The following is a 25,855-nucleotide window of genomic DNA, read 5'->3' on the forward strand; positions in this document are numbered from 1 at the left end:
CGACACGTGAAGGAGCGATGGATGGGTGGCTTTGTCATGGATGATTAAATAAAGCTGTTTTTTTCTAAAGGGATGGAATATATAATAAGTGAGATATTGTTGTACGTTCAATATTCAGCCAAGAATTTAGTATCAAATATGCCGAAGGGATGCGATTCGACGTTGGCCTTAAAAGAAAATTTCAAACCGTCCAAGAACTTTTTAAATTTAAACCAAAAAAATTTTTGATTGATACATTTCTGGCTATATTTGATAAAGCCACCCCTATACTCTCTTCTGAACATTGATGTTGGAAAATTGCATTCGAAATTTTAACTTTGATCCCAAATGAATTGTAGCCTCACACACAATTGAACTCTGAAATCGCCCTCGCCACAAAAGGGCTGCTGTCAAAATCACACGCTCGTCCTTGTAACCAAGTTGCTTATTGAACACATACATATATGTACTATGAAAATAGACGCATTTATTTCATTTTCACGCCAATAATTCCAAGCTTACATACAAGGATTCCATCTATACACAATTCGCTCCCTACGTACATATATCTTTTTAATCATTTTCGATACATTGAAAATGAGTTTAATTAAATGAGTGCAAACAGGATGTTATCGGGAGTGAAACTCAGTCCTTAAACACCCTCAGGAAATACGTATCTCCACCAAACAGTTGCAAACAAATTTCCCGTTCGTTGGCTAAACTGCTAAAGTTTTATAGAGCCCACAGCAAGAGAGAGATAATATGGACTAATTTGAAATTGCTGCAATACAACTCGCTGAAAGGCAGTGGGAAACTTCTATTTCTGTCAAATAATCCATTTGAGTATTTTATTCAAGGAATAATGAAGTGAAAATATTTGCAAAAACTTTTTAGTCTCTATTGTTCCTGATAAATTTCATGTTAGTTACGAAGAAGCGCATTAATTCATTGTAAAGAGCTTCTCGTCCTATCTAGAGAACGAACTTAGCAAAATGTCTTAAGAGGTGGAAATTAAGAAAACTTCATTGTTTTATAGTTTCATAGTTTATTAATCAATAGTTTCATGTTTGGCAAAATAAGAAATAGTTAGTAGAAAAAGAGAAGTGTACCGTCTATTCATGGCCAACTGAACTTACTTAAGAATTGTTATCAAGAGTGGATTGTGTACTTCGCTACTATATCTACAAAATTCGACTTATAAGGACTAGTTAGTTCTTTGTGTCGGGATTGGTACGAGCGAGGTGGTTCAGAACTTGCTTTCGTAGACCATTCCAATGCAGTAACCGTACATCATAATGAGATATTGCATACTTTTCCGTCGCACGCCAAAGGCAACAACTTATTTCTATTCAATGGTTGCGACATATAGCTAATTGACGAATATTTGGAAGCACACTCACCTTAAATCATGGTGCAGATCAAGTAGGACAGTTGACGACCTGCCAGTTTGAGGTAGTTAGGCTCCATTGTCAACCCAACCTATGTCAGCTCCTCTTTGATTTGGATGGTCATCTTGTTAATGAACACGACACCTACATAAAGTACAAACCAATTCCCCCTAGGCCCCCTACAGCATAGCTATCTGGGCACCTCGTTGGTCCGCATGATGCGTTTTCAGGGGATACATTTTTGACGACTCTAGAAGACGATGATGCTATGATAAGAAAAGTCATACGCGTCGGGCTAGGCACGGCGGATGACAGCAAGAGACTGACTGACCTTTCCGAAGCAGCTTAAGGGGGTCATCCCGTGTGAAGGCCGTTTTTTTTGCCTTTTTTTAGAAATTTGTTGTGAAAAATTGGATGAAGATATAAATACAAATTTTTCACTATAGATTTGTTAATATCTGCTCACAGTAATTTTTCCAGCCCGATCGTATAATTAGTTATTGAAATACAGAGCAATTTATACACCCATCTCCAGAAAAAGGTGTTTTTCCGCTGCCACACTAGAAGGCGCTGTAATCATCTTAAAGAAAAAAGTAAACGGCATTTTAACGCACAGACTTAACTACAGTCCGCAAACTAGGATTATTAAAAAATATTGAAAACTAAATTTTTGGTGCCGTGTTAAACTTTTTTTATGAATTTTGATGTTTTTTCACGGCTTCTTCAATGAATAAAAAAAAACTACTTCGTAGAAATATGTCCTGGAAATTTCAAAGAATTTGGTTGGATAGATTTTGGGCTATGGTGGTAGCAGATTTTCAGCATGCAGTTACGAGAAAAACGGATTTCAAAAGTAGAATACGATTTTTAGCCATAAAACCTTAACTGACCATTAATCTGCTTTACCTAATCCATAAACCTTAGGTTTCTTCAAGAAACACATGTACAGCCTTGGCTTCAATTCTTGTCCTTTTAGCGAAGTCATTCCAACATCGTTCGAACCAATAAATACGAGCGAATATTAATTTTTGGCCCCCTACATGAGGATGGACGATTCCGTAGCCTACACAATGACGAAATCTATGAGCGATACCATGACCGTCCGGTTGTGGATAAAATCCGGCTCAATAGGTTACGGTGGGCGGGTCACTTAATCCGTATGGATGAAGATGATCCCACCCGGAAAGTCTATAAGGGCAATATCTATGGTAGGAAAAGAAGACGAGGCAGACCCTGCCTAAGATGGAGCGATGGCGTGGGCCAGGACGCCAGACAGCTTTTAGGGATATCGAATTGGTGGACCTCGGCGCAAAACCGTCTGGAGTTCGTTATTAAGGCAGGCCTAGACCGGATTCCGGTTGTTGCGCCGTTGATGATGATGATGAATATTACGGCGATCGACATAAATCTGGCATGTGACTGATCACGTGTTTAACACTATAATTTCCGAACGACTCCGAATATCAAAAAATCACTTAGGCCATATATTCTGCACTATACCTAGATACAATTGATGCAAAAAAAAGTTCGATCCCGCGGATCTGACACACGGGATGACCCCCTTAAAGCATGGTGGAAAAGGACTCTTAGATCATTGTCTTCAGAGTTGTTATAAACGGGGTGCGAGATGCAGTGGATAGACCGTACACTAAGAAAGGGCCATAACTTCATGCCGGTTATGCCGTGCAATGAAACTTAATATTCCGGGATAAATAGCGGGTGGTTAGAGCAGTAGACGGCAAACTTCGCGTAAATCAAAAGGGGAAGCAAGCCGAGATTTTAGGAAAGTCTTATATAAGAGGTTGGTTCCAATCATTGAGAACGTTGGTGGTTTTATCAGGACTAAAATTATGGTTCTCAGTGCGACGTCCGAGTTGGTTGAGCATTAGCCTTTCGAGTCCTTGGCGGTAGTCACGAATTCTCGTTTTCTCATGAGTGTTTGTGCTAGTACTTGTTTTTGTCTTGCTGCTCTAAGCTTACCACTTGCACAGCAAGCATTAACAGTAATAACAATGAAATCCCAATTCTGTTTCAATTATGGAAGGCTTTGTGGAATTGTCGTATAAAAGTATTTGCGAAGAGGTCGATTGCATTTGTACAAGGCTTGTAGTGTATGCGCATTGAGTATGTCCGATTATTAACTTCAACGTGATACCGACATTTTAAAGTCAATTTGGACTTGTTGTCATTTTGCTAATAATAGTAGGATTTCCGCCAGTACAGTGCTCCGCATTATGACATATATTACTACAAAACTTTATGGCCCTAGCATGAACTTAAACGGGGTTTTTAGTAAATTTGGAAAATATATATTATTATTATCTTATTTGAGCAGATATCGGAAAGGGGAGTATCTTGAAGGTTAGACGTTATATACCTCCATGGCTTTTGTGAGATTTCTTAGTTTGGTAGTTTCTAATAATGGGATTTTGAAATTAGTGATCACTTTATAATCTTCTCGCTGCTTCTTTACGCCTGTTCTCAAGACGTAATGATAGTTGGGAAAATACTACTGGAAGCCATTGATACCGCTCAAAAAATGTTTTCGACAAATCTCAAAAAAGAGACCCTGTAAATACCGTGTGCTTTACAATGCAGGGACTAAGAGGCATTTGTCTGGCCTTTGGTGAGCTCGTTCTATAGCTGATGCAACAGCGAAGGTCGTGGATGTAGTTCAAGACGCGATAAGCCTTCGCAAAAGGAATGAGATGGTGATGCTAGGCATTGTAAATGCTTCCATTGGACCAATTAAGTCAATACAGGCCTAAATTACAAGACCTTGAGAAAATTTTATGTCGTCACTTATTTAGCTTGACTCTCGTCAAGGTTCGTTATTGAGGTCTCCTATAAGGAGCGTAATGTACTATCAAATACTATATGTTGGGTTGCCCAGAGAGAAGGAAGCTCTGCAATTTGATTGACAGGATACTAAATTTAGTGAAGAAGTTGGTAGTTACATACCTGGCAATACTAACTAGGCGGTCTGAGGAAAAGGAGTGCAGTCGAAAGCAAGGTGGGCCGGTAAACAAAGTAACGTCCTTGTCATTAACGCAACAGAAATATTCGATATCCTATGTGCGTTTTTATCCGCTTTTGACAAGTTGATACAGACGCCATCTCAACTAACTAATCTAACGCAATGGTCTTTGTAGTGGACCGCTCGGATAGCAGAGGCCGCTTTCTTTGCTTCTTGGTTGACATTCTTGTAAACTTGCCAATTGGTCAGCGTTTTATCGTCAAGAAACGTGGTAGAGGCATTTCTTTTTACGAACCTTCATTTCAACATCGCCATTCCGAAGCCAAGTATCTCTGTTATTGAACCGCTTGACTGGCTTCGTGACCCTGAGGGTTGCATAGGCCGCTTTGCAGATCGTGTCTTTAACTTGGTTCCACGCTTTTTCCACATTCGTAGTGGTTGGTAATCGCGTAAGTGAGATCTTTTCTTCTTTCTTCTCACGAAATCGCCACCATTTAATGCGCGGCGAGCCTGTGCGTTTATCGGTGACTTGCTTCACAAGACGACATTCACTGGCCAATGTTGAGGTGCAATGGTGTCATAAGGAGTGGCTGTTCAATCATTGACGGTGGTAAAATATTGGCGCCTTATTAGAATATAGTCGATTTGAGTTTTACTGTTCGCTCTATAAAATGTCCGCAAAATCGACTACACTACACTCACCACCCTCGATGCGCGCTCAAAACCCCTTTTCTCCATGGAACCTGTTACCGTCTGCCATTTTACCCACATGACCATAAAGGTCGCCGGCAATAATGATGTAGTGATCAACAGACACCTTACAGGTTTTTGCATCGAGAAATTGTCAGAAGGCGTTTTTCTCGGCATCAGATCGGCCTGTCTGTTTTACGTACGTAGTAAAGAAGTGAATAGTGCGATTAGCTGAGGTAATGGTGAGTTTCATCAGCGGTCATCAGATTGTTCGACCTATTTAATGGCGTCATGGAAGCCCTCTGAGATGGCAACACCAATACCGTATTGAGCGTGTGGGCTACCAAAATAGAGAAGTTTTATCGCGTTCGTGTTTTCTGCTGCAGCTTTTGGCAGCACACCATCGGGTAGAGCGCAAATATCGATTCGTTTTTCCAAAGGACTTTTGCGAGTTTCTCGGTCTCCCCAGGGAGAGTGCCAGTATTTAGCGTGCAGACACATATTTGTTTTGCTCGGAGTAATTTACTTACGTCCTGATGTTGGCCATGCGTCAAGAACCCATACCCATTTCTCAATAGAACTGGAGCTCGTCCTGTCGCGCCGACTAGGTTGGATGCCCTAGCATTTCTACGAGGCTTTAACATGATCATTTTGTTCTTAATGACGGCCTGTCGTTGACCCTGTCACTAAGAGAAATAAGGTAGAATTTAGCATAGTGAAATAACTCCAACTATACTTTATTTATCTCTTTTCATGATGGCAACATTTAGTTTTTGTTTTACTGAGGATAGTACAAAGTACGTTGCCTTAAACTCTCCTCATGTACCTGTTCTTGGGACCAGCATGCTATCCAAATAACATGGCATTCATATTTTTCTCAATTTTACTAAACCCTGTTCCTTCGCAAATTCTGGAGGACTTATAGCGATGCGAAGCATAATATGAAAAGTTTGGGGTGTTTTATGTGAATTTACTCCCTAGGGCATCATCGAATGTCAGTTTGACATGAAGTAAATAAACCGACATACTGCAGATATACCTATCCGATTTCGTATATTTATTAAATTAGGATGATCTGAATAGGCAAATAGTACGCAATTCTTCTATTTTCTTACCTAAGAAAACTACAAAATAGTAATATCGCTCTTTTCAGAAGAGGTAATTCCAGTAAAAGTAAATGAATGCATTCGAGAGCTTATGTTGAAGAGAACTCTCCCATTAATTGATATCGTAATAGCTTATGAGAAAGGATTCACCACAATAAACTGAAATGGAAAAACGGAAGTGCTGTCCAGGTGAACTTTCATCATAATCTGCAGACCGGAATACTACATATACATGAGTTTTATACGCGCCTCTCGAGAGCTTCCACTATCCGAAGAAAACATTACTTAGGGACATTTTCCACACCATTAGATCGAATGGCTCTAAAAGACACGGCTATGTCATCTTCCTGTATGCCCATATACGATCTTGTGCTACGAAATCAACCAAGATTGCAATAAAGGTACGCATTGGGATAACATATCAAGCATACCTCGTTCTCAACGTATTTCCGCTCCGGTTTATTAATAGTTTCTACGAAAACACAAAAGCATAAGCCGATTCATTTATCCCTTCCGAACATATTTAAGTTATTGCCTCCGCATTGAATTAGCCTTTCCCCGGAAAGATCCTTTTCCACCTAGCTTATGGTAGACAATACTTTGTAGCTAAAAAATCGTTTGAAATTAAGTCAAACTCATATGGTACTCCCTACTTTATCAAAAATATTGTTTTTTGCCTAAACCAGATTTTGCACTTCACACCACAATACTGCCTGAATAAGATACGTTGTTTTTCCTTCAACTTATGAAAATCAATAGTGGGATCAAGCTGTAGCTCAAAGATTGTAATATTTTAGCTAGTTATGATCTGAACGTTGGAAGTATTTTGTCCCATGTGCACGTACACTCTCAACTTCAAAAACGAATACCGGGACAACAGGACAACAGAATTTAGAAAATCAACCTTTTACCAATGAAGCGTCACATACTGCCCTAACACAAAGTATTGTATAACAAATGACGGCAATCACCAAGCTAAAGGGTACAGGGAAAAGTTGAATTGATTGTTCCTCTTTTATCTAAGCGGAGCGATAAATCGAAGAATTTAAATTGAAAGCAGAATGAATCTTTTACGTGACTAGTTTAGATAAGTTTTCTAGAATCACGTATTACAGGAAATTTTCAGGATAATGTACCACATCCATATTTGCGAGATTTGGTTTAGAACTTTATTATCGGAAATTTTAATATTTTATGATTCACTTTCGAAATATCCTTGTAAATTGTTGTTATTGGTTCGCCAGGGACTACAAGGATATTTTGGAGAATGTTTTAGTGCGGAACCCACATATGACCGTATGTACCTTAAAAGTTTGTCGGCTTTGGAAGAAGAATCTATAACACATAGATATTCTTATATCTTCTTGGCTGAAATAAATGTTTTAAAATCAAAGAAGTCAACGAAACCTCCCATTTATCCCTCCTCCAACTCTAATATCGAGCGATTAATAAATTAGAATAGAAAAACATCAACCAACTGCAATTACGCCAGAATGCGACTCATTTTCATCAGCTCAGAGAAAGCAAGACTGAAACAAAAAAGAAATTAGTACAAAATCTCATTTGGCCTCCAATTCAATAATATCATTTTCAACATGTGTTCACTCAAAGGAACCAGGACCATATAATAGTCACGAATTTGTCTGTCTACCATAATTACACGCTTAAATCGTCAGGAGCAGGAACACATAAAAAGCCTGGGAACATTACCAAAACATCGTACTCTGGTATTTATATTAAATGCTACACACAAACAGTTGTATCTTTTCTATAACACGTATCTGTATATTTATAGTGTACAAATGAACAACAAACAACTCTGAAGGATATAGAGTAATTTCATTCTGAAACAATCAGAGGATTTTATTGCATTTGGCAGTGATTAGCGAAAGAATCCTTTTGATATGATGTAATATCTATAACGCCTAAATTGGTAGAAAAACATTCAAGAATGATTCATTTTCATTAATTCTGCATTCGCATTAGGAAAAATGAGGGAAAAGCCCATTAAAAACAAATTAATAATATCAACATCCATACATACTGAGAAAGGGAAAAATGAACAATGATTCTGCCCGGGAAATTATTGTCATGTTGTGGAAAATAGCGTGGTTAGCTGTATTCCTCATTTGATTAAGTACTTGTAGAAGTACTGCACGCAAAGGAGTATGGTACGTAATTAAAAATAAAAATATGACTTTTTCTGACGAGAAATGATTATATAACGTTCAGTGCTTTCTGAGGTTTTGTATAAAATAAAATAATATTCAAATCTTGTCTGTCTATTCCAATTCACTTGAATGCGATAACAGTCTTGATCACATTAGGAGCATGATCCTACTATTATTACCAAACTTATCTCCTCCGCGTGAGTTTCTTCAAAAAAACAACAAACAAAGCAAACTCAAACTCACATCACTGACAGAGTAGATAAGGTGGAGAACGAATATTTGACCAATGAAGGAAACTGTGAGGTATCACTAACTTTTATTTTAAATTGTTCGGGTTTTCTTAACTGTTTTATTTACCAACTTTCGATTATGACCATCTCGACTAATTGTCCGAATTTGAAGAAGGTAGCCTTATGGTCAGATTTAGCGACGCAACCTCACCGCTAGATCCAACGAACCTTTTCAAGGCGTACCGGCGCGCCGCTCGCGTTTTCACCCGCAAGAAAGGTTTCAGGCGATCTGTTGAGAGCTTCTTGGGCGCACACCCCAACGTCGAGGATAAAAGGTGCGAACCTCGCTCAAGGACATTGTGTTCCGTCGTATGGCGGCTGCAACCACCTCCTGGAGCCGTCGGTCCTTACCAAGACGTGCGTGCACGAATCAAGATTCCAGCTCACAGCATCCCTGAGTAGACACAACAGGCCGGTTGTATTTATGCTCGACCACGCGTTGAGAACTAGGTCACTGGGGAGTCTTAGGTTCTCCCCATATAGAAGTTCCGCAGGGCTTGCAGCAAACTCCTCACGGCTGGCTGTCTGTAGGTCGAGCAGGATGAAAGGTAGTACTGGCGACCAGGAAGGATCGTTTTGCGCCATTATAGCGGCCTTTAGTGTCATGTGCCATCTTTCAACCATCCTGTTGGACTGAAGGTGGTATATTTCACAGTAACCAATCAATTTGTTGTCCGGATGCGCTTACGAAAAGCGTAGAGTGTAGAGGTCGACCTGAAAATGAAGAAGTCCCTGAAAGTGCTTGGAGTTACTTCTCAGTCCCTGAAGAACTTCGTCCTTCTCCGTCTCCACGATTGCCGCAAAATTGATTGTAGCGGGGATCTTGATCTCCTCAACATTGCCTTTTCTCGACACCCTCTGGATATCCAAAGCAAACTAGCTTTGTTTGGTTTCTGTGTTAAGGCAAATGGTAGAGGCTTGTGGTCTGTGAACAGTGTGAAGGGCTTGCCTTCTATAGAATAGTGAAAGTATTATATTGCGAGGTACGCGGCTTACAACTCACGATCGTAGGTACAGTAGTTTAGTTGGTCGAGATGCAGCTGTTTCGAGAAGAAGCTCAACGCCTGCCAACTTTGGTTCTCCTTTTGGTGAAGAGTAGCACCTATTACGAAGCATCGACGAAAATGGTTAGCGGTGCACTTTGTTGAGGAAATGCTAGAAGCGTGGCGTCCATCAGCTTTTACTTGGTTGTCTCAAATGCCTGGATAGTCTCTGTGGACCACTCTGTCGGTCGGATGTCTTTAGTTGTCGACTTGGACAGATAGTTGTTAAAGATCGATTGATGGTGGGCGGCCCTGGACAGGAAACGACTACCGTTGTTTACCATGCTAAAGAACCTTTTCAGATCCATAACAGTTTTGGGAAGCAGAAACTTCACGATTGCTTGCATGTTGCCCGGGTCCGGTTGGATGTCATCAGGCATTATATTGTGGCCGAGAAATCTCACCAGCGGTTGGAGGAATTTGCACTTTTCAGCGTTGAGACCGGGTTGAAGGAGACGTTGAAAAATATACTCAAGATGTGTTATATGCCCAGACCCTGAAGAGAAAGCGACCAGAACATCACCAATGTAAAGGAAGCAAAAGCTTAGATTTCATAGAACAGAGTGAATAAATCTTTGAATCATTTCCCGCATTGCACATGCATCCCGGTAAACTCGAAGAGTCCAAAAGGTATGCATATTGCCGTTTGCGGCATGTCTTCAGGAGCTATAGATATTTGGTGGTAGGCCTTGGCTAGATCCGAGTTGGAAAAAATACGGCTACCAGCGTGAAGATGCGCAAAGTTATGGATGGGGTTGAATGCATTTACGCATTGAGTGTTGGGCTTCTGCAATAGTAGCTCGTCGGTCTACCAACTCCTAATTTCCTAGTCAACAACTTGATTTGCGCCAGCGGGAATATAAAAGTTTTTATGGTGACCCAGTGTTTAAGATTATATTCCGGTTAGGTCTCCAGGCTTCCATATGGATTCAACTTCTTATATATACCGATATATGGCTTAAAGTAGTTTGTGATTCACACGCGCTCGCACCGACATGCTGTCACGTATAATAGGACAGATCTGTTGACTTAGGATAAAAATAATCTTCAGTAACTTCCTTGCTAATATCGAGCTGATGGTCGCTATATTCTGCTCAGTAAGCTTTAAATATAGTTGAAAGCTTAGTTTCGAAGCTTCCTGCCTGTCCATCTATTTTTCACATGAAGTTTTCTCAGAAACGATTACTTCTATTGACACAAAACTTGGTTGGAAGATGCTAACTATGATTCCCAAGTATCCTGTGGTAACATCGTTCTACTTTAAGGGTCCGCATACATGCAAAAGGCAAGTGTGAGTTTTTCCGTCGAGTATAGCCACACGGAGTATCAAATGAAGGTATCGATTAGTACTATTCAAAGTTGGAATTAATCCTGATATTGGTTGCAAAAGTGGGGAGTATCGGAGCTTGAAAGTGTTAATTTATTTCACGGGACCATTCTCGGAAGCTATCCAATCGATAAATATGAAAAAAATCACGAAGCTGTAACTACATATCGATGTCTTCTCAAATTTAAATACAAATTTCATTCTTTCATTATAAAATCATAAAAAAGTAACAGTAATATAGGCTATGATGTAGAGCATGAAACTAGTAAGTTTGGTGGAGAGCGCACTATTACCAACAAAGTTATAATAGATGAAAGTTGTCAGTTTTCTGCAAATTTACAGCAATCGAAGACTTTGAATGTCAGTCGTCACCCTATATCTGCCATAATATACGCCAAGGTTTTCGGTCGATATTATCGATTGGATATTTGAATTGACATTCGGAATCAATAAAATCACTAAGAGGGTCCGATCAGTTTGACTCTACTCTAACGGACGAAACTGTCAACATTTTTTTTAAATACTGATAAAATGTTGGGAAAAGCAATACATGACATATGACATATGTATGTAACTGATAGTGATTGCCTCCTGAGCGAAGATATTCAATATCATTAATATCATGTCATTAAATTTAAATTCAGTCAATAAGGTCTGCCCTCCCAATTAATTTTTTAATATTGAATTTCCCATTTGTAGTAATTCTCTCGATTTCCAAAGTAAACATGTAAACATGGCACTCTTGCACTCGGGTCGTATCATCATTATCAACACCATCACGACCATTTTTTCATTAAAGACATTTCATACGTATTTCTCCTGCGGTCTCTCCTACTTCTGCAGTTATCCATAGTGAAGCGTGTGAAACCTAATATCGAAAACTGAGAGACTCCTACAAGATAAACAGAAAAACCTTCTATGTAAATATCTCATTTTCTCCCGGGCGCATTGGATTGTAGCCTGTGGCCATGCTCGCATTCCTTCTTCCTTGCTGCCAGTGAATTTTTAATCAAATTTTAATCAAATTCGGAAAATTCCTTGCATCTTTCCTACGCGTATATTGGTATATTCTTCCTATATCTCTTGTCTGTATCTGGGGAGAAGCAATGATGCGATTCAGATTAAATTTCACGCTTGACCTCTCCAAGTCGAGCGAAAGTGACGGTATTGGCTTTTATACTAGATAATGTCACATTGATTGCGACGCTATGAACCGCCAATAATAGGCTGGGACAGAGTTTAGGCACAAATTGTCCTGATTAGGAAAATGATGAAATTTAAAATTTAAAAAAAGTTAATACTAATTATCTGACACGCTTACCATCCTTGGTTAAGCACAATTTTCCTTTCAGTTCAACCACCCATAAATTCTGCGCATTTCTTATCGATAATTCCAAATATTTAGAAAATTCATCAACATGGAATGTATCTTCATCGGTTCCGTCTGCCCTTCGGCAGATACACCAGTAATAGAATCTCTGTTTGAACGCCAAATTAAATTAGGAAATAAGGCGACTTTTTGCTTGCGAAACGTGATTCATTCGGGAATCGAAAACTTTTCCATCACATCCTAGAAATTTGATATTGTACCCCTAAAGTCAACCTAAAGAAAATTCCGTTAAAAATCGGCTCAAAAGCTTTAAGACTTAGCAACTTTCTGATTTAATTTTTCATTTCAAATTGTCTTGATTATTATTAACCTTGAATCTCTAATAATCTCTGGTGTCTTATTCAATTCCAGTATAACATAAAGAAGAAGGAAGAGATCGTGGAAACGCAACAAGAGGAACCAAATCCCCTGATGCGAAAAAAGAAAACGCCCGAGGAACTTGCTGCGGAGGCGGAACAGGAAGACTTAGATGATTTCACAAGTAGGTCATAGATTGTAACATTGTAAATACTATATTTATAGATTTAGATTTTTGGATGTAAGTTCAACGGTGCTCTTACTTCTTGCCTAGATATGCGAAGGTATTTGCCACAAATGAACGTGGATAGAACATTTCCTACGTATAAGGCCTCCTCGCTTAAAATTCACTTTTAAATTGTCGAAAAAAAATCTTTAGATACTTGAAAGAGGTTAAATTTCTGGGAATTGAAAACATTTCAGCAAAGGAAAACATAATTGCATTAAAATTGGCCTTGCTCAATTCACATTGAATTATAATTTCAAAATGGTCCCTTAAGGGAGGTTTCCAGTTTTTTGGTAATAATATATGAGATGAATTTAATTATGCAGCACCATTTCCTAAATGTCAAGGTCAGCCTTCTTCTGTCAATCCGTTCATTCAAGGCCATCGCCCGAAATCAATAAATCTACTTACTCGACCTGGAGCGATGACTTAGTTCGAACAGAAGTTAAAGTACAACAAATATGTGAAAAGATAATCAATTATTTATTGGAGTTCCCCTTATTTGTCATTTATCTAAAATTTCTGCCTGTTTGATGAAAAGGCTACATAAGACTAGCATAGATTATGTGTATAAATGCTAGCTAGTCACTATTAATATGGCTAGCGGCTCGTGGTTTATCTCATAATAAGTGTTGTTGTATAATATTCGTCATCCGCCATACAACCTCACTAGGCCTAAGATTTTTTACTGCCTACTTTATCATCCATGTCTTGATGCCATAACACAGGATCAAAGCTGTATATATTGTGAACTTTGTTTTCCTGTACACATTTTTAAGATATGGTGTGAAACAAAGCCTTGCATCTCAATCCTCCTCGCAAGCTACCCATGACGTCCGACGGGGCATTGGAAGAATACGTGCGCTGGCTTCTCGCACTCTATCGTAGTCTGAACAATTTGGTGGGGTATCCAATTTAAACCTATACAGGTATTAGCGGTATCCTCCTAGGGTCCGCAGGGTCCCACCGTTGTTGCCATCTTCTTTGGATCTGCTTTCACCTGCGATAAAGACGGACCTGGTGTTATACATTTCATTATCTCGTCTGCCAGAAAGGCAATCGGTATCATTCCCTACATGACGAACGCCACATCATCCGAGACGGTCCTGGAGGCAAAGCACACCCTTAGGGCTACTGTAGACTGCACTCAGCTTAATGCATAACATAAAATATGGAACGCTGTTCCCAAACTGGGGCTGCATGCAGCTAGCATACACCATCCTGCTATGAGTAGCTTGCAAGTGTGTCGCGGCGCTCCTACGATCGGCATTATTCTCGGTAGGCTCATACTCCGGCCGAGTCACAATTTTACTCTATGTGCTGTTTAAAATTGATTATTTCACCCTTCAACACTCCTCAAATATTTGATGGCCGGTTTAGATGATATGATTTCCCATTTCTAATACGAGCATAATTTGTCTTAGTAAAGAGGATGACTTCCGTCTTTTCCTCCGCAACTGCCTGTCCAGTTCTATCTAAATAAGCATTAACAGACAACACTGATTACTTCGCTTGAGTGCAACTCAGCATCATCGAGGTGCTTTGTAACCACAAACATTACTATGTCGTCGGCGTAACCCTCTGGCCTTCTCCGGAACCAGTAACCATGATGACCTCAATGACCTGGCTTTAGGGAAGCCATACTGCCAATCTTAAAGATCCATGATCGGAAGTAATCTATTGTAAATTATCTGCTCCAACATTTTTCTCATAGTTTCTAGAAAACATATGGGTCTACACGAAAATGATTCGCGGGGAGGTTTACCAGTCTTAGGCAGCAGTACCAGCTTATGCCATTTCTATGATGCAGGAAACATCTAATCGGACAAGCACACTTCAAACCACTACGCGAATATATCCGTTCTACATTTGACGTCAAGCTTGAGGGTCTTATTCGATATGCCGTCTGCACTTTACTGTCGCATATTCTACCGCAAATCTCGCACATTTGTGTCTAGTGAATGCCGAAATGAGTTTGAGGTTCTCGGGAGCTTCCTCATAGGCATGCTCTTTTGGCCCTGATCAATCTTACCTACCGTCTTCTCAGCTGTTCGTTTGGTTTAGCTGCAAGTCCATCAAAGGCTCTCCAGTTCACTATTTCAGCGGCAGTTGAATCAGCCAGTGGAGAATGAGTATCTCCTAGGCGTCGATGTGTCACATGCTTTAGCGATGCATTGCGGGACATGGAGCGCTCTATCCGTGGAGGTGCCTGCCTTGTTAGGCTAGTCTAGTCACATCTTTATAAATGCTTGTTAACCTTTTGCTTTTGCAGACCATCCTGGCGTTCTTTTCGATTTTGACTTTCGGCCTGTGGATGTGATGCTCTGTGGCTCCGTCCCTAGTTTAAAGGTGATTGTCTGGTGGTAGTTGTACTTGAACTTGCCAGCACGTAAGATAGTCAGATTTACATTTGAGCTTTCCATTCCGATAAGTGCGTTAACTGGGCGAATGCTTCTAAAAAGTACCGTCTCCTTGCGTTGGTCTCTTTACTGTCCCACTCGATGACCCACTTATTAAAATCACTGGCTATCACCTTCGAACTTCATCCTCTTGAGTCAAAAGCAAGATCGTCTAACAGGTCTTTAAATTCAAACAATATGAGACTCGGTGGTTTAAAGCAGCTGTATACGAATATACCGCTTATTTTCGCCCACACAAAGCCACTAGCCTCGTGACCGCACGCCCACATTGTCACTTCAGCAGTCGAATTTGTGACCCCTACACCACCGTCAAGGTATCGGTTGGATTCACTTATGATGGCAATCTCTATTGCGGATTCGTAAGTGCTCTGCGTCTACAAATCCTGTGCAACTTTGGAACGCTCGAGGTAATACGAGCCTCGTTTTTATGTTTCAAATAACGCCTTGCTAAATTCGAGCATTTATCACTTTCGGCAATATGCCGGTTATCACGTCCCTATTTTCATTCTCACAAATTGCATTTGGGGTCTCTATGGCACTCCTTGGCAATGTGTCTTTTCTCTCCCTACCTTCGACATCAACCGCACTGGTCGACGCCGCTGGTGTCCAAATATCAGGCATTTGAAGCTTGTCTTTAGAGAGATATGTTGCCTTAGATGGCAAATAACCCATCCTATTCGAAATTTTCCTAGGGCTTACAACTTCTGCATTATTTCCATTGGTAGTCGCATTGTGGCCGTTTCAGTACCACCGTAAAGCTTTCCTAAAACCCACGACGGGTTCTTCTCCGAATTCTTTCTACTTGAATTCTTGTTTCTCAAGGCAGTGCAAATTTCTTCCCTGGGTCAGTTCATCGAGACCCTTGCAGTGTACATAGATGTCATGTTTTTGGGAACGTACCGCGACATTCTCCCCAATTGAGTTTATAACATGATTACAAAAGCAGTCAGTTTTTCCTTTGCCGGATTTCTTCTTTCTAGTTCCTTCGGATTTTGTTGACATTTCCGCCTAGGTGTCTTAAATTGGATCAGCTTTTAGTATATCCGCATACTATAGATTTTCCTTGATATAGATTACAATTGCCTCTGGAGGAATTCGCACCTTTGGTTTCTTGCTCTTCTTTTTATTTGCGATCTTAGTCCATTCACCGTTTTCATTTTTCTTAGATTTCACTTCTCTAACCAACGCTTTGGGTACATGTTTTCTCCGTCTGAACTTTTAGTTCCGTTTGTTGGACTGACCAAAATGCTTTTTTTCTTTTTTGGCCCCAATTGATTCCATAAAGCTTTGCCCTCTTTATCTCGCCCTCTTTTACTTGATCGGAAGAAGATGACCTTTGGCCTTGGTGTCACTTGGGTCACCTGTTATACTGTTGGGATAACAGTTTTTCTCTTTTCCTTAGTCTTCTTTATTCTTCTGCGACCTATTGTAAAGCACCTTGATAGCTCTCACCGTGTTCTTAATGGCTTGGTACACATTGTGCTTGTCCATGATGAATTCGGACAGCTTGACTAGTTTAACACCATGCTGCATGAAAGACAGTTCTTCTGGGTCAGAATTTTATCATTTGCTGAGCTTCCATGGGCTTCGTCTTTGGCATTGAAGTATTATTCTTTAACTTTGTTTTTGGTGTTTTTGGCTGAGTAACATTTTCTATGGACACCTCCTTCTCCAAATCTAAAACACTTATAGTACTCAATGCCCACGGTAGCCAAGTTGTCCACCATCGGGACACTGTTCTCGAGGTATACCGGCTTCTCGAGCGAAGCGGAATAGTGTTGGGGCCTGCCAATTGTTTTAATCTTACCTGGAATCTTCGCCGAAACATTTTATTAGTTGGATTTGTATCTTTTCTGGAGCTCTAGACTGACGTATCGCCTTTCTGATGAGTCTTATCAGATACCTTTAAACTTCAAACTATATTTTGCAGAGTACCGATCAATTGATATCGCCGTATGCCTGTTTCAAGTCAACGAAAATTTAGTGGACATCAATTTTATGTGCCCAACATCTGAGAGTAATTGATCAGTTTTTGACTTTCCAGTATTTGCCAACAATATTTTTTGACATTGGTTTGACCCTGATTGTTTTTAACAGTTCTTTCTAACATATACAAAACGACGATACCTCCGTATAGTTCTTGAAACAGAGTTTTCATTCTTTTTGAAAAACAGGACAAATCACATTTTCGTCGCAACCTTTCGGTATAGTTTCGCCAAACTAAATAGTGTTCATGAGCTCATGGGGCGTATTCCACATTCTCATACTTCTACTCATTAATAGCTCCATTCACACTTGGCACTTTGTTATTTCTCAGCGTTCTCAGTACATCACTTCTTCGAATGTAGGTGGATCTAGATCTATCATATTTACAACCCAGCTAACTTCATTACCCGTGATTTTTTATGCGACAAGCTCACATGACTGGTGCTGCATAGCCTCCAAGCGGGCTTCTGATTCACGTTCCTCCTCGTTGACGCCCTCAGAGACTCACCAGAAAATTTCGTCTAGGTGTCTTCTGTTTTTTTTCAGAAAGGATGTGCTCCTATGTTCCTTACCCAGAATTTCACTGAGTCCCGCAGACTTGCAAATATTTTTTGGATGTTTTCAAAATAATAGCCGACTTGTACCTATTTAGGCAGTGCTTGCATGGCTGTCTATAGCAGATACAGGGGATGCTGGGTGACCAGCTCCGACGACGCCACTTTACGCTAGCGGCATTACGTTTTGTCAATGCCACGGGGCTTTGTAGCTTCTCGGTCTCGATAGAGGCTGTTTCTCTTCCAAACCGTTGCAGACTGTGCTACTTTTCTGGTCGACCTTATTATGAGGTAGGCTTTGCTCGAAGGAGATAGGTTTTGCTTATTGTTTTATTCCTCCAAAGTCGCCTGGTATTTAGCGAGGTCCTTTCATAACGCTAGCTCGTTGCTGACCCCGTTCCCGGAGGTCTTTATCGCTTCAACTGTTTGTACTCCCTTTGACAGCTACAAATCTAAACAATGTTTTAATTATATCAGGCTGTGTACTTCCCTGAGACAAGATTTTGGGACTAAATATCTCTTTCTTTTGCAAATTTATTGGTTTTCTCATCTTTTTATGATGTTCGTATATTTATTCATGGGAGCATATCGATTTTGTTTCTGTTTTCGTGAATACGTTTAGAGCTCTGATGGGAGGGTGGTGCCATTATAGTTTAATTCAGCTTTCTCTTATTTAGGCTTGGACGATCCTACCAACTTGTGAAGACCAAAACTATCTATGCTATAATTATAATGCTATAATAATTCCCCACAACTTCTTCTTTACGTATTCCCGTTTAATATTGCTGTTATAGGTGAGAGCATTATCAACAATATACGGGGATGACCCGTCTTGTCAACTAACAGCACATCAGACTTGTTATGTGGTACATGACGATTAGTCAAAACTTGCCCGTCCTAATACATAGTGTGAGCAGAACTATCGAGTATTGCATGCGGCTCATAACGGTAAGCCGGGCATGTTCCCGTCATCAGCCCATGATTGTATGCAATTATTTGACGAATCCCTTTACATACGGCATGCTTGCATTACGTTCGACATAAGAAGGTCTACAAATGGCTACCAAAAATAATTAACGCATTAACCGTGCATTGCCTGGTCTGAGTTCACCCCACTTAGAGGATTCAAAGATCGATCCTTCAAATTCAGAGGAGTCCATTCACAGTCAGCCTTGCAAACAGCCCCATTCAAGGGACTCGCTAGCTCTTCACAGCAAAAATAAATGCATAGCCAGTAGACTTACTGGTAATGTTTTGTCGCCACGTCAACCACGCCCCTGCCTCCGATGTCACCAGATAGGTTCATCCGCTCCAGAATCTGGCAGAATTTAGGTAATGCATTTAGCATTTTGCCGCAGTTGCACGTATCCGCCGCTGTACTTTTTGCAGATCGTCCTTCATTCGCGGCAATTCCGGGATTTCGAATGCATAAGCCAGTGAAGGAAAAGTAAATATCTTCAATACGCTTATTTTAATCTTTCTCGAGAGTTACGATTTGAATGTCAGCTTTACACCTCGCTGGAATTCGGACGTCGGAGCATCCTTCAAATCATCAACTCGAGGAGCAGAATTCCTAAGTATTTGTAGAAGTCGGTTTTGGTCATAGTATGGATTTGGAGGTCACCAAAGTCGTGATGACCTTTGCAGATGGTTTGGATTCGACACTTGTCAAATCCAAGTTCCATACGGATATCACGACTACGCATGCCTATTATCCGTAACAGACTTCTGATATGGTCATCAGAATCATCATATAACTCTATGTCATCTAAGTACATCAAGTTGGTCCCCTCACCCTTAGCACATAGGTCATATTTCATTGTAAAACCATGTCCTCTAACATCATTCAGTAGCCCTTTATACCCGATCCAGATCAGGATCTCTCCAGTTCTTCGAGCCGTTTATGGCTATTCGAACTTCCTCTTCGGTAAGATCCACGAAATTCATGCCCGGCATAGTGGCGTGGGGCGAGCCTTCGACTATAGTACACTCGTTATGCTCAGCTTACCGGTCGAATAACTCACACCATTGCTCTTTGGCTTCCTTGTCGAAAACTGTGCTGTCTGGACGCTTTGTCTGGATTCGTTGAGAGGTCTGAAAAACTCCGCTAGTTCCTTGCATACGTTCATTCTGAACTTTCCTCCTACCGTCGCAAACGGAGGGATACTTGCTTTAGTGTGTCCAAAATTTTAACTGCAGGAAGTTCTAGTAAATTCTCCGCATTTTATTCTCTATCCATCTGCTAGCATTGCCAATGCTAATTTGAGTCAGCCTAACAATTTCGTGGTCCTGGATTGTTTCGGTCAATCAAACCAATGATGCGAAAGCGACTGATATTGTTATTATTCCTTGGAAATATTTCTTTTTGTTTGTTGTTCCTTCTGTATGTAAATGTATCTCGTTACAAAATTGTCGATTTCCAGTAAAAGCACAAAAATTACAGAAAAATAAATTATTTATTAATTAAAAATGCTTAAACATAGCCCGTTATCATAAATTTCACCCACCTCCCTTTTATATAAAACGAGTATCTATAATTCATTGAAATGCCCGATTCTTCCAAATAATTTACACCATTTCCACTCAATTTAAATTCCTCTGATACCAAAATATGTTTCAAAAGATAACATTTCAAATTGCGACTTAATTACGGTCCTGTGTGTCTGCGGATGACATATTCTAAATTCATTTCGAAAGCTTCTTTTATAATTAATGATCTTAGATGTAATAAACTTGGGGCGCAAGATAGCGTTCCACGTTTCAAAGTAGTATATCAAAGAAACCAATTTATTTCTGGAGGAATGATTCATTAAAAGGCATCGTTCGTTCTTGTTCCCGACAAATGGCGGACTCAAAGGCTACTCACTTACACCCCAAAGTGAAAAAGAAACATTATAGCCATAGTGTGCTATATGTTCTTATTTTAAATGAGTTTTTGTCTAAATATGGCAGTTGCTGGAAGGCATAAGTTGCCCAGTTCCATGTACCCATGACCACACCCCCATTGTTTCCAAAATATAATACCTTCCTGTCGTCTCAGATAATTTAGTCACGTCGAGTCGAGTTAAAGCTGGAAGATTATAAAATTATTTAGGGAAAGTGGTGTTTATCGTCGAATCACATTTAATTAGCGCTAATTAATGATATCCTTGCTTTGGATTCGATACATGATCTCCCCATTATTCGCTTGCTTCTCCACCTTCGACTCTCGGAACAATAATCCTAGTCTCAACACAGCTCAAGTGAGTTAGCCTCGGAGTAGTGATTTCATTTGCAACCCCATAAATTATGATTATCTCAAATCGATAACATGGATATGCCTCCTATTACCGTGTATTGCTTTTCAAGTACGATTTAATAACATACGTGGTGCGGAGTAATGATTTATTGGAAATAGTTTATTAGCCTGCAGAGGTGCTGTAGTGAAGTCATAACAATCCGAACATTGTTAAAAGAAACCGATCACAGGTTATTGACTAAACAGTGAGCTTTTAAATTACGTTTTTGCTTTACTTTCGGGTAATATTGAACTTTCCCATATATGCTATGCTATTGAGTAGATATTCAATACAACTACATCCGATGCTGTTATCTATGCTGGTAATTTCCACCTAATTTTCCCACAAACCCCAGTTAATGCTCTGCATATCCATTTTAGGACAAAGAACGGACTGGATTATTACTAGTGAAATTTTCCTGTTTATTCCTAGCTTTATTAGAACTACCCCAGAAAAATCTGAAAATAATTATCGTAGTCCATCTAGGCCGCAAAATATCTTACATTACGATGTCTCCTCAAATAAAGTTAATATATTTTAAAAACCTTCAACCTGACCCTCGAGAAAGTGATCCGTGATGCTGAGGTAAATGCAAGAGGTACGATCCTCTTCAAGTCCACCCAACTACTGGCCTATGCTGACGATATCGACATCATGGGAAGAACCACCCGAGACGTACAAACTGCCTTCATCCAGATCGAGCAGGCGACGCGAGATCTTGGGCTGCACATCAATGAAGGCAAGACAAAATATATGGTAGCAACGTCAGTACCGAAGACGAATCAACCAACAACATCAAACCGCACTGGTCAAACACAAACACGAAGAAGAATAAGGATAGGAGAATACAACTTTGACACCGTTGATAATTTCTCCTATCTAGGGTCGAAAATCACAACCGATAACAACTACGATAATGAAATCCGCGCACGGTTGTTGTCAGCCAACAGAGCCTATTTCAGCTTACAAAGACTGTTCCGCTCGAAACGTCTCACCATAGGGTGAAAGCTCTTACTGTACAAGACTATGATCTTGCCAGTCCTCATGTATTCCTCGGAAACTTGGGTTCTTAGCAAGAAAAATTATGGACTCTTGGCCGCGTTCGAGAGAAGAATCCTCCGAAGAATTTTTGGCCCCCTACATGAGGATGGACGTTTCCGTAGCCTACACAATGACGAAATCTATGAGCGATACCATGATCTTCCGGTTGTGGATAAAATCTGGCTCAATAGGTTACGGTGGGCGGGTCACTTAATCCGTATGGATGAGGATGATCCCACCCGGAAAGTCTATAAGGGCAATATCTATGGTAGAAAAGGAAGACGAGGCAGACCTTGCCTAAGATGGAGCGATGTCGTAGGCCAGGACGCCAGACAGCTTTTAGGGATATCGAATTGGTGGACCTCGGCGAAAAACCGAGATGTCTGAAGTTCCTTATTAAGGCAGGCCTAGACCGGATACCGGTTGTTGCGCCGTTGATGATGATGATATTTTAAAAATTTACCGCGAACCCCTCCTCATCTGAAATCGGTAAATTCTTAAAAAAATATTATCGAATTTCTCTCAGTTGTAAATACAAAACGTGAATTTCGCCGTGAGCTCAGTCCTCATCATGGCTCCTATATTCAGACAATTCGTCGCACATGAAAAGGTTTAAACGTGGGTACACTTTTTGGTATCTAAATTTTATTCTTTGTTAAACTTCCCTTACAGTCAAGTTACTGAGACGTCTTACAATGCCTGAATGACCTGAATAGGCACATAAATTTGCCCAGGCTGCATTTTATTGTATGCAACCCTAAAATGTTTGTCGCTGACTGAAGTGAATGAGAATTTGTTGTTGTAACGATTTGGATGGTGAAATGTTGATGTAATTTTTATTTTCGCCATCGTCAACATCAAATTCGAAGTTCCATGCTGGGGTCAACGAAAGTGAAAGTTGAGTTGGCTTGGACCGTCAAGTGGCTGGAGTTTAGATGTCGGTGAATGGCTGCTACACGACGAAGACGCTCCTAAACTTCAAATGGTATATTACCGACCACGTATAGCCCTTTCTAAAGAAAAGTAATTAAATTACAGCAGCTTTGATTTTTACGCTCCCGAAAGTGTCATTTGACACATGTTCTTGGTTTACCACGCAGCCATGATTCGGACCCACGCCTCTCACTTCCTTACACGAGAGTTGATTAATTGTTCCCACAACACTACATGAATGGCTGCTTCAAATTACAGTACAGAACACAATCGAGGGAAAACCTTCCCAAACAGCCGCGAATCAAGCTCAACGACACAGGAGGCATCGGACGGTACTGTCTCTGATTACAAAAGGCAAGAGGATATCTCAGATCCGGCAAATTTTCACTGACTGCAAAAATTTTCACACGACTGCAAAAATATGTTCGGAATCATTTCTTTTTCTTTTGGGGAAATATAAGCTCTGTTTTCCGAGCCAGACTTGACCTCTTTTCTAAGACACAAAAGTGCCAATATTTCCTCGCACTCGTCGAAATTCCCAAAACATCAATCTGTTCCATAAAACTTGATTGCCGATTAAATTGAATGATAAGAAAAAAAAACCGTTTCTAAATGAAATTAAAGGTTTTCCACATAAAATTCAAATTTTTCCAAGTCAAATTTGAATTTTTCAAATGAAATTAACTTTTTTCCCAAATCTAATCTAAACGATTTTGCAAATAAAACCAAATTTATTTTATAACAACAAAAAAGCTATATATGAAAGGGGACTAAGTGCATTCCCATTTTCCAAATATGGGTTTTTCATTTAGATTACTTACTAATTTCATCCTGTAAAATTAATTTGCAAAAATTTTGATTTTATTTGGAAAATTGTTAATTTGATTTGGTAAAGAGTTAATTTCATTTGGAAATTCGTGAATTTGTCTTGCAAAGACGTGAATTTGATGTGGAAAGTCGTCAACTAGGTTTGGAAGATTGTTAATTCCATCAGGAATGTAGTTAACGTAAGGTTGAAATGCTATATAACGGTTATCATAGTAATCCATTGGTTTTTATGCGAAATGTGGGTACACTCCTCGGCAACGGCATACAGGGCTCTTCAAATTCTCGCGTGATTTCGGTTGTCGCGTAATTAATAATAATAATCGTTGGCGCAACAATCCATATTGGATAAGGGCCTTGAAGTGTGTTAGAGCACTTCATTCAAGACCGTAACGGTACACTACAGTAGACTGTAGTAGAGAGATGCGCTCAATCGAGATTATTACCCTGATTTGACTCAGGTACCCATTCACAGCTGAGTCGACTGGTATCCGACGTCAAATCACAATACAAATCCCTCTGCCACCAGCGAGATTTGAACCGCGTCCTTCCGTACGACAGCCTTGTGCTCTAACCACTCAGCTATCCGGACACTGTCGCGTAATTACTAGCTAAAAACCTGATTGACACAGAGCAGGTTAGCTTCCGCTCTGAATCTTCTCGTAATGACCACTTTAATACTCTCCAAATCATTGTGGAACAGTGTACGGAGTTCTGATCACCGCTTCATATGCTTCTCATCGGTTTTGGAAAAGTTCTCCTACGCGTGAACAGTAAGTCCATTAGGAGTTCTCTACCCAGGCTCTGGGGAAGGAGGCAAGCAAAATTTGACTGTAGGCAAATACCATCGAAGGTTCACTGGTTTGATTGAACGTCACTCTCTTCCTATTTATATTAATTGGCAGAACATCAAGGCATTGATCACTTTGTTTATCTGGGAGCTGTTGTTTATGCCAACGGCCGACGCTGACAAGCCTGATGTCACTAAACCTGCATTCACTCTTTTGTTCAAAATCGGTTAATGTAACTACATAAGACACCAACAATAAGTTGAATGTGGCCGTTTCTAGGATGCTGCAAAGTTTCATTAGTACATGTTTGAGTCATGTCGTCCAGGTTCTCTGGCTGAACACAGTTTCATAAAAGAAACTTCACTGGCGCGAGGGTCAGATGCTCGTAGAAGTATTTATTAAATGGCAAAAATAGGAATGGATATGTTACACATTTAGAAAGGACGAAAATTTGATTCCATCCTAGCTTTTCCAATGATTGGGTTGCCTTGGATTTATATATATTTTTTTTGAATTAATATTTATTATTTGGCTCGAACCATACACTTTCCATATCTTAGAATGTAGTAAATTATTTACATAATTCCATGCCAATACTGGAAATTTTAGGTTTTAGTTTTAACCTTTAACTAAAGCGTAAATTTTTAGACTGTTGATCAATAAAAAAATAAATAAAAAGCAAAGTTTTTAAACTGTTTTAGTTCAGACACCTTTCCGATGCCCAGAGGATCAATTCTTTTCACCTGCTTGAATTTCGAATGAGACAAAATTCTCTTAGCCATTGTGCTGGGGTCTATTTCGTCCGCCTAATTAATTATTAGCGGAACACTCAATTCCTTCTACTATTGGCTTGGTCGTCAAATCTTTATGGAGATCAACGTTACGGAAATGCCAGGGAGCGCCGGATATATGTACATCTCAGAATTCTTCATTGGGATCGCTGAAGGAGGTTAATGTTGGATGGTTTGACAGAGCCCCATAGTTGAATTCCAGAAGTCCATAGAGGTTTAAGTGTCGATTTGCAGATCATGAACTTGCAGTTCAAAGAGAGCGGTCATATCAAGGTGCATCCCCAGATATTTAACGTCTTCCGATTGGGATGTAGCAATGTTGTTCATCTCCACTTGAGGACAATTTCCTTTT

At 40.0% G+C, this 25,855-nt stretch overlaps 1 protein-coding gene across 5 annotated transcripts in view; it reads left to right on the forward strand.

The window, feature by feature from the left end:
• Nucleotides 1-25,855, forward strand: part of LOC119652509 (complexin) — a 538,453-nt gene that overhangs the window by 497,909 nt on the left and 14,689 nt on the right. For all 5 annotated transcript variants that reach the window (XM_038056700.1, XM_038056699.1, XM_038056702.1 and 2 more), the window contains one exon: nt 12,713-12,842. In XM_038056700.1, the coding sequence (XP_037912628.1) occupies nt 12,713-12,842 (130 nt within the window). The remainder of the gene's footprint in view (nt 1-12,712; nt 12,843-25,855) is intronic.

The sequence above is a fragment of the Hermetia illucens genome, chromosome 3 (genome assembly GCF_905115235.1).
Source record: "Hermetia illucens chromosome 3, iHerIll2.2.curated.20191125, whole genome shotgun sequence".
NCBI lineage: Eukaryota > Metazoa > Arthropoda > Insecta > Diptera > Stratiomyidae > Hermetia > Hermetia illucens.